The 13,269-nt window shown below is 59.0% G+C and overlaps 1 protein-coding gene across 1 annotated transcript in view; it reads right to left on the bottom strand.

Annotated features, from left to right (window-relative positions):
- CACNA1I (calcium voltage-gated channel subunit alpha1 I) overlaps positions 1-13,269 on the bottom strand; it is a 110,791-nt gene that overhangs the window by 16,944 nt on the left and 80,578 nt on the right. Inside the window, exons 18-29 of the mRNA XM_039863408.1 lie at positions 12,976-13,076; positions 12,159-12,282; positions 11,807-11,875; positions 11,088-11,272; positions 10,475-10,601; positions 9,068-9,193; positions 6,595-6,684; positions 5,251-5,443; positions 4,561-4,712; positions 3,179-3,288; positions 2,411-2,544; positions 1,616-1,686 (exon numbers count right to left, since the gene is read on the bottom strand). Of these exons, the coding sequence (XP_039719342.1) occupies positions 1,616-1,686; positions 2,411-2,544; positions 3,179-3,288; positions 4,561-4,712; positions 5,251-5,443; positions 6,595-6,684; positions 9,068-9,193; positions 10,475-10,601; positions 11,088-11,272; positions 11,807-11,875; positions 12,159-12,282; positions 12,976-13,076 (1,482 nt within the window). The remainder of the gene's footprint in view (positions 1-1,615; positions 1,687-2,410; positions 2,545-3,178; positions 3,289-4,560; positions 4,713-5,250; positions 5,444-6,594; positions 6,685-9,067; positions 9,194-10,474; positions 10,602-11,087; positions 11,273-11,806; positions 11,876-12,158; positions 12,283-12,975; positions 13,077-13,269) is intronic.

Here is a 13,269-nt window from a genome sequence, read left to right on the forward strand (position 1 = left end):
GTGCCTCCTCCCTCTGAGTGGGGCAGAGCCTAGAAGAAAGAGGCTCAAGTTTCATTCCTATAGCACTTTACAGAGAACCGAGGAAATGTCCAGGGTCAGCTAATAGATTTTGAGGGGTAAGCCCCCTGCTATGCCACATGGCACTTGGCATTTGCGTCTCTTAAAGTGCTGACATAATTGTCATCGCTATCGTGAGTCTCCTACTTGAACCTGGGACCTCCATGTGCCCTGTGCCAATTCAGGGTTAGCCTGAGGAGCCACCCACGGATGCCCAGGGGTCAGAACTAGGCGAAAGGGAGGGGAAAAGGAGGCCAGTGTGGCTGGGAACACACACTTGCCACCCCCATCCCCAACGTCAATAGATTCTTATATGGCACCCAGGTCCCGTTCGGAGCTTTATAAGTTTTTACTATTTTAAATCTCAAAACATCTTTTTGAGATAAGCACTGTTATCAACCCCCTTTTCGCAGGCAAGGAAACCCAGGCAGGAGAAGTTGAGTCACATGCCGGGGTCGCTCTGGAGACCAGGCTTTGGCCCCAGGCAGGGTGTCTTGAGTCTGGGCTCCACCCACTTCCTGTCTGCACAACCCCCAAGCCCAGCACTCACCCCCATCTCCCATGGGACAAATTCCTCTGCAGGGATTGAACGTTAGGAAAAATACATCTCTAGGAATGAACATCCCCGCTTTCAACCCAGACCTGATGACAGCCATGTCGATTCCCCTTTGGAACCGGCTGCTAGGAAGCGCACCCCAAACTGGAGAACAGAACTCACTAACATCCCTAGCCCAGGGCGCTGCCAGCATTGGCTTCGTTTTCGCCTTCCCTGAGCTGTTAATCTTCGATCCCCATTTTAGTGTGCTGTGTCTGTGCCTTTTATTTTAAGGTGCCTAAAGTTTCTTAAGACTAGATGAGTCATAATGAATAAATGAATGTGCATGAGGCTCACCTCAGAGCAGAGGCCACCGTGAGGGGAGGCTTAAGTAGTAAGGTGAGTGGCGGAGGGACAGCTGGACTACAGAATTCCCAGAAGGAAAGACGCACCCTCTGTGGCCCTGACCCCACCTCCCTTCCGCTGTTGACCAGTGCAGCTGCGGACGGCAAGGACAGCTGTCCTAACTTCCCAGGGTCTCCACTCATTCTGTCTCCTCCTAGAATGTCACATCTGAACCTCTCAATCCACATTACCACCTCCTTCTGCCAAGCCGCCCTACAAGGTCAAGCTCAAAGTCCCCTGACACCCTCCCTGATTTCCCCAGTTTCCATCAGGGCCCCCCATCTCCCACCCCGTAGGCCCCTCGCCACATGGCCCCAAGGCATCTTGTCTTCTCCACCAGCCTGGTGACTCCTAATGGCAGAATGTGGGCTCCTAGGGGCCACCCCAGGGCCTGGTAGAGAGCAGGGCTGGCTAGCACTTAGTAGCATCAGAAAGAAAGAGGCCAAGGGGACCTGTTCCGTCTCTCACAGCCCCCCCCCGCTCAAACTGCTTCTCTGGAGATGGGGTTCGGCCCTGGCTCTGGGTAGGTTTAGGGAGAAAGGAAGTTGGGGCCTGCGTCTCCAGGGCCCAGCGTGACCCCGACAGGCAGGAGGGGCTGCTGGAGAGAGTGTCTCCTACCTGGGGCAGAGCTTGCACCACTGTGTCCAGCAGGGCCCGCATTCCCGTGGCCATCTTCAACAGCTTCAGCACTGCGGGCGAGACCCAGCCCGGCCCGGCCCGTTCAGCCCGGGGCCAGTGAGGATGTGCGTGACCATATGCGCGCACGTGTGTCAACATGGAAGAAAAGTGGGATTGGAGGAGCACGTTAGCAAAGGGGATGGCTCTGCGCTGCCACGCCACCAGAAGGTGGGTACAGCGGCAGAGTGAATGGGGGTCTGCATGTGTGGCATGTTGGTTAAAAACATCCCGGAGAAGGAGGGCACACCCAGTGGGAACAGAGGGATAAAAAGTGCCGAGTGAGCACTAATTCACTGAGGCGGTATTCTGCTGAGCTTCTCCGCATCCCCCCGCGTCCCCCACCCCCACCTCGGAAGCTGGAGGCAACAGGCGGGTGCAGGTGGCAGAGTGAGAGGCACCTGGACGAGCACTGATGCGACAGGTTTTAAGCAGCCTTGGGGCCTGGGAACCCCGGCGGGTGTTGGAGCAACGCCGGGGAGGAACCCTGTCTCCCCAGCCGCACGCTTCCCCTCATCCCAGCTTGAGACGGGACCGCGTGGGTGGGTCGCAGTGTGACGGGGAGGCGGGGTGCAGAGGGCTGGACAGGTGGTCTGTGGACGAGGGCACGTGAGCGCGCACACACGGGCCGAGTGTGCGTCAGGCGCGAGCTCCTCTTGGCTCTGTTCCCTGCTTGGCAGGAAGCGCGTGGCCCTGGGTCCCCTCCCCCTGCCACCCCACCCCTGCCCCGCTCCTCACCCCGGGCGATGCGCAGGACGCGCATGATGCGGATGATGGTGGGGTTGATGGGCAGGGCCGCGTTGATCTCGATCTCCTCCAGTGTGATGCCCATGACCGACAGCAGTACGATGGCCAGGTCCAGCTGGTTCCACCTGCCCGGGAGACACAGCAGGGCAGGAGTGGGAAGCAGGGCGAGGGGCACAAGCCTCGGCTGGGAGGAGCTGCCCAGCTCTCCACCCTCCAGCTGTGGCCCACAGGGCAGGGACGTGTGGCCACCCTCCCAACTGGCTCCTCCAGACCTCACTGGGTCCAGCTCCCTCTCTGTCCCCAGACAGTCTCTGATTCCCCAAGCAAGGGACTGACCAGGCTAAATAATTATCTCTGGCCTCCTGCAGAGGAGGACAAATGGGCTCTGACTTTAGGTCTGAATCTGGAGCCCACTGCTCCCTCTGTGTGGCCTTGGGCTACACACCAACCTCTCTGAGCCTCACTTGTCCCCTTCTAAGGACTACCATGAGGTGTGTCGTACTCTGACTGCGGGGCGGAGGACCCCCAGAAGTTGTGCTGATGAAATTTGGTGGAATGCCCTGCACTCGTCAGGTGGGACCATAATCACATCCTGTTCAAAGCCACAGGCAGCACCGAGGGGCCCCTGGCCATTTATGCCTGGACGCTTATTGGCTCCCTTCCTCCGGTTGCTCCAGGCTTTCTCAGGGGTCAGGACTGCTTCCCCATCTGGCAGCTCGCCCACCCCCCATGCTGCCCTAGCACGGCCCAGCCACTCACCGGTCCTTGAAGAAGCGCCTCAGACCAAACGCTACCAACTTCAGCACAGCCTCCAGCACAAAGACAGTGGTGAACATGTAGTTGCAGTACTTGAGGGCTGTCTCCAGGGACTACGGGGTGGGGTGGGATGGGGGGGGTAAAGAGAAGCATGATCCAGAGCCCATGACCTGGCCCCCGTTTGCTCCAGTCAGAAAGTCTCTGCCTTTTAAGGTGAGAATTTAATCGCTTCACATTTAGTGCAACGATTTACGTGTCTTCTTTTATTCCTTCCTTCTTACTCACCGTGCTCTGTTTCACACTGCTCTTTCCTTTTCCCTGTTTCTGCATGTTTGGTCCAGATGCCCGCCTTTGGAGGCAGCGTGGAGTAATGGTCAGGGTCATGGTTAAGAACCAGACTGCCGAGATTAGCATCCTGGCTCAGCACTTACTCCTGTTCACTACGACTTTGAGCAAGTCACTCGACCTCTCTGGGACTCATTTTTCCAATCAGTAAATTGGGGATGACAACAGTACGTGCCTCAGAAAGTGGCAGTATAAACTAAATGAGCTGGCAGTCCTGTGCCTGACTGGACTATATACTTAAACGCTTGGTAAATGCGAGCTGTTATTATTCCATTTCTTTATGCTGATTTGGAAGTTCTACAACTACTGTTCTTTTCTGCCCGTGGGTGCCTTCCTTTTCCTACACGTCTAACATCCCTCTCCTAACATTTAAAATAAGATAACTCACTCCTCACATGGAGCCTCCGCTTCTCTCTTCTTACCCGCCCCCCGCCCCCAGCTTGGATAAGTGGAAGCTCTGGAATGTGCTTGTCCTGATATGTCCCTCACACACACTGCAGCTAGCTGGGAACTGGTCAGCCTCTCCCACCTCTGTGTTTGCCCCCAACAGTCCTGCCACCTGCAATGCCCCTCCCATAGGCTCCACTAGGTAGCAGTGGAGGCCACTTGGGCAGGCTTTGCATGCAAATCAAAGTTCCAGTCCTGGCTCCACTAACTGGTCGACTAACTGGGGCAGTATATTTGACCTCTGACCCTCTGTTTCTTCATCTACAGAATCTGGAGAAAGTCTCCTTCCCCACCTTAGGCTGCGAGGATGAGAGAGTTAGTATCTGTGTAGTGTGCCTTGTAAAGAGTCATATTAAACACGCCATAGACACTGCTACCCATGTTCAAGGCAGGGCCCAAATGTCACCTCCCCACACACCAGGAATGACAGATCTTTCCCTCTCATTCATCTGTCCTACCAGGCCATGAGCTCCCTGGGCATAGGGCCCAACATGGGAGAGATGCTCAGATCCTACCCCACCCAGCCCCTATGGTGGGGTGCTCCTGAGCCCCGCCCCCTGGGGACTCTGGGCTGGGGCGGGGCTGGGGCTCACCGCGGGCTGGTTGTAGTGCTCCAGGGACATGGTGACTACATTGAGACAGATGATGAAAGTGATGAAGATGTCCAGGTAGTGGCTGGTGCACATGGAGTGGATGAGCAGCCGGGTGGGACAGTAGGTGGCATAGTAGGGCAGCCGCTGGGCCTCTGTGGGGGTCCATGGGGGCATGGCACAGACCAGAGGGTGGCCAAGGGAGGAGCAGAATGCGGAAGGAGAGGCAGAGGGGAGGGAGGAAGCAAGAGGGAGAGATGTTGGTTCATCCAGGCCTGGGAGTCAGAGTTAGCCCTTCTCTGCCCAGCCAGGGAACCGCAAGGGAACTGGGTAAGATGTGGGAGAGGGTGGCAAAGAGGTCAGGACACCGATTCTCCCCACCCACCACCAAAGTGCCTTCGGCAGGGGCTCCTGGCCCGCTGGGGGAAGGACAGGGGTCCCACAGCTCGGGGTCGGGCATCCAGGCTCTGCCTTTGCCTTCTGCCTGGACTGAGCCACTTGGTTGTCAGTGGTGTCACCATCAGACTCCAGACGGACACCAATAGGGCTCAGATCACCTGGACAGGCAGGCACTGGGGGAGGAGGCAGGGACAGGGACACAGACGCCATATCCTAAGGCCGGGGCGGAGGGCCGGGGCGGAGGAGCGGAGGGCCGCAGGGCCGGGGCGCAGGGCCGGGGCGCCGTCTACTCACTCCGGCGCTTCTTTTCCAGGCGCCGCAGCCTCTTCTCCTCGCGCCGACGGGCCTCCTCGGCCTCCTGGTGCTGCCGGCACTTGTGGAAGTTCTCCACCACGACGCCCACAAACATGTTGAGCACGAAGAAGCTGACGATGAGCAGGAAGGAGATGAAGTAGAGCAGCATCCAGGGGTTGTGGTTGGGCACGGGCTGCAGGGAGCCAGATGGGGCTGAGGCAGGCTGAGTGGGCCCTGCAGGGCCCGCCGGGGTGGGGGGTGCTCCACCCCACCAAGCCTCGCTGCAATGAGGAACTGACAGAGTTGCCTCCTAGGAGGCCGTGAGGTTCGAAGAAGGAAGCAGGTAGGAAGTGCCCTCCCTGGCCTGGCACAGGCACTGTGACTGGGGAAGAGAGCCCTTCCCCTTTCCTGCGCCAGCCACTTTCCCCTGAACGCATACCCACCTGTCTTCTTCCCTTCCTCTCACCCACCCATCCACTCCCCTACCCAACCACCCACCACCCACCACCCACCACTTAGTCATCTGTCCACCTCTCCATCCGTCCAGTTATGTATCCATCCAGAAACAAGGCAGCCAACACATCCTGGTGGAGCCCGTGTGTGTGTGTGTGTGTGTGTGTGTGTGTGTGTGCACGATAAGCGCGTGCGTGCAGGAGGGGTGGACAGACTAAGAAGGGGAGGAAGACGCCTCCAAATGTTCTCATTTCCTGCCTAGCACCAGAAGGGCCCCCTGTTCTCAGAGGGATCTTGGGTCTCCTCCTATCAGGGCCATCTTCTCCTCCAACCCTCATCTACCTACCCACCCCCAAATCCATCCTCACCCAGCAGCCCGCAGGAGGCGTCGCTCCCTTGTTGTAACACCTTCGCTGACTCGCACGCCCTCAGATAAACGCCAGCCCTTGCCATGACACACGCAGGGTCTTCCGTACCACCCAGCTCTGCCTGCCTCCTGCTGCTCCCCCTCTCGCTTTCTACCCCCAGCCCCCAGCTCATGACTCTCTCCTCAGGCCTGCACCTGCTGTCCCTCTGCCAGCTGGCCCAGCCCCTCTCCTCCTCCTGCGGTTGGTTGGCTCTCCACCCACAAGGCCGTGCATCTCTCTAGCCAGGAGCCAGCTTGAGGTGCTCTCCCTGCGGAGCACAGGGCTTTGTCGAAGCGCATGGAGCAATGACTTTCACTTTCCAGCGAGCGGCTCGACTGGTGGAGGATGGTGAGGGGTGGGCTGTGGCTGACAGTGGGAGACATGAGGGTTGTGGGTCTTGGTGACACCAGTTACAGACCACCAGGCCCCAGAAATGTCTGTCCCTCTCCCGCTGGCCCTCCGACCCGGCCCCAGCCACGCCCACCTGCTGGTCCACAGCGACGGCATCCAGCCCATTGTACATGATGTTCACCCAGCCATCCTTAGAGGCCAGAACAAAGAGGGACATCAGGGCCTGGAAGACACAGGGAGGAGAAGGTTCGGGGATGATGGGCGAGGGCAGCTCAGGCTGCATCTGCCCCTCCTGGGGGGCAGAAGGACAAGAGGCCTTCCCCACATTGAGGGAACAGCTGTGCCTTCAACCGACGAAACTTTTCTGAGGACCCACTATGCGCCTGCCATCTACCCTGCAGGCATTGCTGCAGGAGAACAAGCGCTGGATCAGGAGTCCTGGGCTCCAGTCTCAGCTGTGAAATTAATTGCAAGAAAACTGCAATTACCTGCAGAAGGGAGCTAATACTTAAGTTGCTGCCTGCCAGGTTGGCTGAGAGCGTCAGCTAAGACTTGAAAGTGGAAAGTTCCTGATAAACATGAAGGGGCCTGTCTCCATCACTCTGAGCTTGCCTCGAACACCTGAAAACAGGAGCTCACAAGAGTAGTCAGGAGCCCGGGGTCACAGGGCTCTGCCACTCACTGGCCGTGTGACTCGGGCCAAGTCCTTCCATGTCTCTGGGCCCCAGCTCCTTTGTCTGTAAATGGTGATAGTTACTGTCACTAATTTGAGATTCTGAGACAGAGGTGATCCCCAGGAGACAGCCAGCCAAGGCTCCTACACAGACATCAGCCAAAAAGCATCCTCATGTCCCTTCTCCAGGACTACGAGCTTGTCCTAGAGGACGCACAGAGCCACGCATGCAGTAGGTGCTCAATAAAGTTTTTCTGAGCTGGTTCGAACCGGTGCTATCCTTGCAGAGCCCAAGCCTGATGGAAGTTAGTGGGGTCACAGAGGGTCCTGGACCAGCAGAGGCTGATTGGCGGTCACATGCCCTACTCTGGACGACACCTCCTCTCTCCTGTGCCTCCACCACGCCAAACGTGTCATTGGTCACAGCCCATGCGGCTCTGGGATGGGTCTCTGGCCCTGCCCCAGCCTCCCTTCTCATCCATCCAAGGCACAGCCCTGTTCTTTCCCCTCCCAGCTGGGCACGGCGCTGAAGGCTGCCCACAAAGGGCTCCGGCCCAGGACCAGGGCCACAGAAGGAGCCTCTTTGCCAGATTGGCATATGAAGCTCTTAGACACTAGGGGCCCAATGTCCCCGTGAGCCCTTGGATCACAGAGGCCGGAAGTGCAGGGAGCCTGAAACCGGGAACCACAGACCTGCTGTCGCTGCCCCATTTGTAGGTGAGGACCCTGAAGCACAGAGAGGGACTGGAACTTGCTGAAGGGAACATAGCTGGGAAGTGGCCCAGCGAGGAGTCTAGGGCTCTGTGCCATGCTGTCACCTCCTCTGTGTGCTGAGAACACCCTCCTTAGGGGCCCAGGGTGTCAGCCTGGAATCAAGCATGCTTAGAACGGAAAGGGCTGGGGATGCTCCACAGGAGCCGGGGCCCGGCGCTGGGGTCAGGGGTCAAGAGCAAGTTTATAAAAGGCCCCCACTGACTTTCTTTCAGCCTCTTGGAGCATCTTTTTTAAAACATCTGTTTTGCCAACCTTTGTGTTGTTAACTTGAAAAGGCACTGTATCTGGAGAATCTGGGGGAGACAGGAGAGCGGCTATGTCCTGGTTCCCGACCCCCTTCCCCTGGCCACTTATTACCCCTCCACGGCCCCGTAGTTCATCTCCAGGGGGCACGGGGAATGGGACCCATGGCCATGTAGAGTGAGATCTGCAGTCGGGTCCAGCTGGAGGGTCCAGCACAGGGGCAGGGCACAGGCCCCGGGCCATGCAGACCTGGATCCGGCTCCCTCCCCGTCTGACCTGGGGAAGGCACAGCCCCCTGGTCATACCTAGCCACCTGGGTGGCCCCTCAAGAAATAGGAGCACTTGGGGAGCAGAGGCTCTTTGGAGGCAGCCAACTGGGGGCTCCCACAAGGGGCATTACCCAGATGGCCCAGCCTGGCAGACCCACCCCCCAGGAGGAGTGACCAAGGGCGAGACAGGAAATGGGCAAGGACCTGCCTGTGACTGGAGAGGAGAGCAGAGTGGCTGTAACATTATCATTTTACAAACTAGGAAAATGAGGCTCAGATCGGCCACACCTACGGTGAGTGACGGAGCTTGGATTCACACTCACATCTGGCTGACTCTATAACTCCTGGCAGGGTCCCCTGGGTGGGGGTATAAGGGCCAGGAACCAACGTCTACTAAAGCACCAGGTGCTTGTTGGACTCTGCACTCGGGATCACAAGCCTCAGGCCACCTGTAGACTGAGTGCTCTTCCTACCTGCCTCATAGAAAAGGAAACCAAGGCTTGGGAAGGAGAAGTCACAGGGTCACAGGGTCAGCCTTGGCATGGCAGGACCGGAAGCCGGTCTACAATCCCAGGCAGTGGGCACTGAAGAGCCGTCACCCCACCCACTGGGGGCGGTCAGGTCAGGGGAAGGTGGGTGGCGCTCACCTGGCCCAGGTTGTCGAAGTTGTACTTGTGATGGACCCAGCGGTAGTTGGCGGCCACGCAGTCAGAACGGTTGGTGATGTTTCGGGTATCCACACCCAGACAGTGGTAGAACTTGCCCTTGAAGAGCTGGAGGTAAGGGATACAGGGTGAGTGACCATCCTGCCAACACTCCCAGAGGGTGGGGTGCGGTGCAAATCAGAAGAGGGACTGCCCTTCAAGGGGCACTTCCAGGCCAAGCACTGGACCACACAATCTTCCCAAGTCCTCCAACGTGAGGTGGGGCTACTCTCATCCCATCTCACAGGTGAAGAAACTGAGACGTGACAGGTAATTTTCTCAGTCTCTTGAGGTTTAGGAGGTGGCAGAGCCAAGGTTCCCGCCCTGCTTGTCTGATTCCTGGGCTGTCCACGGACCCGAGATCAGACCCCAGTACTTGCTCTGGGTGTCTAGGCAGGGACCCCACAGGGAAAAGCTGCCTGCATATCTCCAGGGGACAGGGAGAGAAGTAAAGGGACCCTCTCCAGGGACCCAAGCCCTCTCATGTCAACTGCCTGGAAAGGGCAGGGCTACTGTCCACGTGGCATCCACATCAATTCTCTCCTGCCCCGGTAGCTCCACTGTGGACCTCTCAGCAGCCCCAAAGGACACCTGTGCCCAGGGCTCCTCTCCAGCGACAGCCCCAAACACAAAACCAAGAAAGCAGCCTCGGGGCTCAGATACTCAAGAAACAGGAAGGGCCTCAGCAGCAGCTCAGATCCCAGAAGGCCAGGTCATTCTGGCCACTCTTGTCATGCTTTATGACCTGCCCCCTCTTCTCTGTCCAGCCCTGAGGCCCACCTTGTTCCCAGGCTGGGCTCCAAACCGAACTCCGAGTCAGCTCAAGTCTCTGCCTGTCAGAGATCCCCATAGTCCCCACCCTGGAGAAGCCAAGCCCCAACTCCTTAGCTGCCATTCCAGATCTTTCCCTACCTGGTCCAGCCCACCATTCAGCTCATCTCTCTATGCCAGCCAGAGCTCCTGGCTCACCTCAACACACGTGCCCGTCCTCCCCCGAAACACCTTTTCCCACTGTGACCTGTCAAAATCACCTCTCCTTCAAGGCCCAGTACAAAGGCCACCTCCTTCAGGGTGCTTCTCCCATTGTCCCCAGCCCAGCTTCATGTTCCTGTGTAGCTCAGACCCCTGTGGTCCCATTTACCCAGCCTGATTTGCACTCAGCCATTTAGGCCATGTCTGTCTCCCTTCCTGGACCAAGAGTTCACCACCGGCAGGGACATGGCTGCTCCACCAAGGCCACCTGAGCCCCCAGGTCGGCAGGCACAAGGTCGGGAGAGCTGGGCGGGAGTGAGGAGCCTCTTTTCTGACAGCAGAGCCCACCCCACTGCCTGGCCAGCCTGTGCCCCTCACCTGCACCCCCAGGATGCCAAAGATGATGAAGAAGGCACAGCAGATGAGGACAATGTTGCCAATGGGCTTGAGGGAGGAGATGAGCGTCTCCACCACCAGCTTTAGGCCAGGCGCCCGGCTGATGACACTGCAGGCAGGGAGCAGGCAAGGGCACCATTAGCCCCCTGCCAGGCCAGGAGACAGCCCCACCCAGTCTGCCCAGAGTCGCCCAGGCTCCAGATGTCCATGCACAGCATGGGACTGTGCCTTCACCCCGCCCCTTTGGAGCCCACACCACACCACACCTCCGTCTAGAGACTGAGGCCCAAAGATAGCAGTGAGCCAGACAGGGACAGACAGAGCCGGGGGTAGTGGTCCTGGAGGCCACCTTCAGCCCTGGCCTTCTGGCGCGCGCGCGCACGCACACACACACACACACACACACACACACTAACACCCTCCAGGCTCCTCCCCCAGAAGCAGCGCCCACAGTCTGGTTCCTGACCCTGCTCAGCTGTTGCCTGACACCTGACACCTGCTAGTGGGAGGATTGAGTGGGAGAGGAGGGCAAGAGTGAGGGGTCCAGTTAGACCCTGGGGCAGGGGCTTTCCCATCAAAGGGGAGGAGGCCTCACCGCAGAGGTCGTAGGGTGCGCAAGAGCCGCAGGACCCGGAGGACCCCCAGGATCTTGGCTCCCCCAGCCGAGGCCACGGACACTACGATGTCGATGATCGACACGAAGACTAGGAAGCCATCCAGCACGTTCCAGCTGCTTCGCAGGTACGCCTGCTCTCCGAAATACAGGCCCAAGGAGACCACCTGGGGGCGGGGCGATGGGCGGGGTCAGTCGGACTCCGCTATGGGGATGGGGCGGGGCGATGCCTAGTGGGCGTAGTCAAGCAGGTGGAGTGGCAGGCAGGGGACAAGCGCCGGCCACTCTATCTAGAGGCAAGAGGCGAGGACCCAGCAGGTCTGGCGCAGGGAGCCGCTCCCTGAAACGCAGGTCGACGGCCTGTCCGGGTCCGTCTTCCCCGCACATCTGGCAAACCTAATTCAAAGCCACAATCTCTGGGAAGCGTCTCCACACCTCCAGCAGGTACCTCGGTTACACTGTAAACGCTTCCCTGCATCTGTTTTTCTGGCCGGGTGTGAGCTCCTGGCCAGCAGAGACCTGGCCGACACCCTCCCCCTTGGGTCCCTGGAGCCCAGGAGCTAGCACCCAGGGGCGCGGGCCTTGGGGCCCCTGTGGAATGTTGCTGATGAGGTGAGTGACAGGTTGAGGGTGGGCTGGACCAGGGCCAGGCCCCACCTCCCAGCTGGGGCTGGGAGAGGCCTTAGGTGAATCAGGACTACCTTTAGCGTCATCTCGCCCACGAAGATGGCTGTGAAGATGTAGTTGGACACAGTGAGGAAGATGCGTTCCTGTAAAAGCCAGGAAGTACCATGGGCCTGGGGCTCCCAGAACTGCCTAGCCACAGGCTCACCTCTGCCTCCAGCCAAGGGGCACCCAGGGGAGGCTGCCACTTCGCAGCCCAAGGAGATGTTCCCCTCCCCAGAGGCAAGTTCCCTGCCTCAACTTCCTCCCTGCTACCAGCCTTGCTAATCTCTCCTAGCCCCCTGAGCCCTGCACTATGTCTCACAGCAGGCCCTGGTGGCCTGCCCCTCTGCCTGTCCCTTGCCTTGCCCGAAGGCCCCAGCCACTCACAGTGCTGCCAGCCTCGATCTGAGGCCGCTCCAGGGCGATGGTGATGCAGTTGAGAAAAATGAATGCCAGGACGACATAATCAAAGAGCTTGTGGGCGATGATGGTCTGACACAGGACCCGGAACCTGGGCAGGGAGGGCAGGGGCCACGTGAGTGCTGCTTTGCCCTCACCCTATCCAGGAGGAAAGCAGAGGGTCCAAGCACACATGGGGACAGGATTACCTCAAGGAAGCTGACCCTTCTCTCCTCTGGCCACACAACAGGTGGCAACTTTACATCTCTGGTACCCACCTGGAGCCTCCTCCCCTGACCACACTCCCATGGTGGTTCCTGCAGCCACAGGATGAAGGGCACTTGCCTTGCCCTGGCACTCAAGGCTTCACAAACGCTGCCCCACATCCCTGAGCCCTGCCCTCCAGCAACACCAATACCCTCAGCCTCAGCCTCAGGCCTTCCCTCAGAGTGCTCCCTCCACCTGGACCAGCCTCCACCTCTTCAAAACCCCGCTTCGCCTACAGAACACTGTGTGCCTCCAAAGTCCTCCTCCCCCAGGAAGCCTTCTGACGCTCCCTCCAGATGGCAGCACCCCAGGCTACTTGAGGATCTGCCCAGCACCAGGTTGGCCTAGATTACAGGAGATGCCCAGGAAAGTCCCCACTCAAACCCTCCCCCTCCCCTGCAGCCCCTCAAGGGCAGGAGGGCCCTCTGGGGTATGGGGGCTGCCCCCGCAATGGCCCTGCCTAGCTCTGCTGAAATCTCTCCCTCCCAGAACTGTCAACACCCTAGTTTAACCTCACCCCAAACCTGGTCCTGCCCACCTGTTCTCAGGGGAGAAGAGGTAGACGGACCAGTCCTCGCGGACCTCGCACCAGTCAGGTTTGTAAACGTCAATCATCTTGCGCACACGGAAGCACAGAGTCTGGCAAGAGCGAGACAGGGTGAGGGCGGGTCAGCACTGCCCACTCCAGCCATCCAGCAAACTGGGGCTACTGGATGACCTCTGAACCTCCCAGCAAGACTGGAACCCCTCGCCCCACCCACGGCAGCTGAGAGGGCTGCTCTCTCAGGAGCAGCTCAGTTGCCTGAAGCCCTGTCCTCCTCCGCCACGCCCT

This window comes from Pteropus medius, unplaced genomic scaffold, assembly GCF_902729225.1.
Source record: "Pteropus medius unplaced genomic scaffold, Ma_sr-lr_union100, whole genome shotgun sequence".
NCBI classification, from domain to species: domain Eukaryota; kingdom Metazoa; phylum Chordata; class Mammalia; order Chiroptera; family Pteropodidae; genus Pteropus; species Pteropus medius.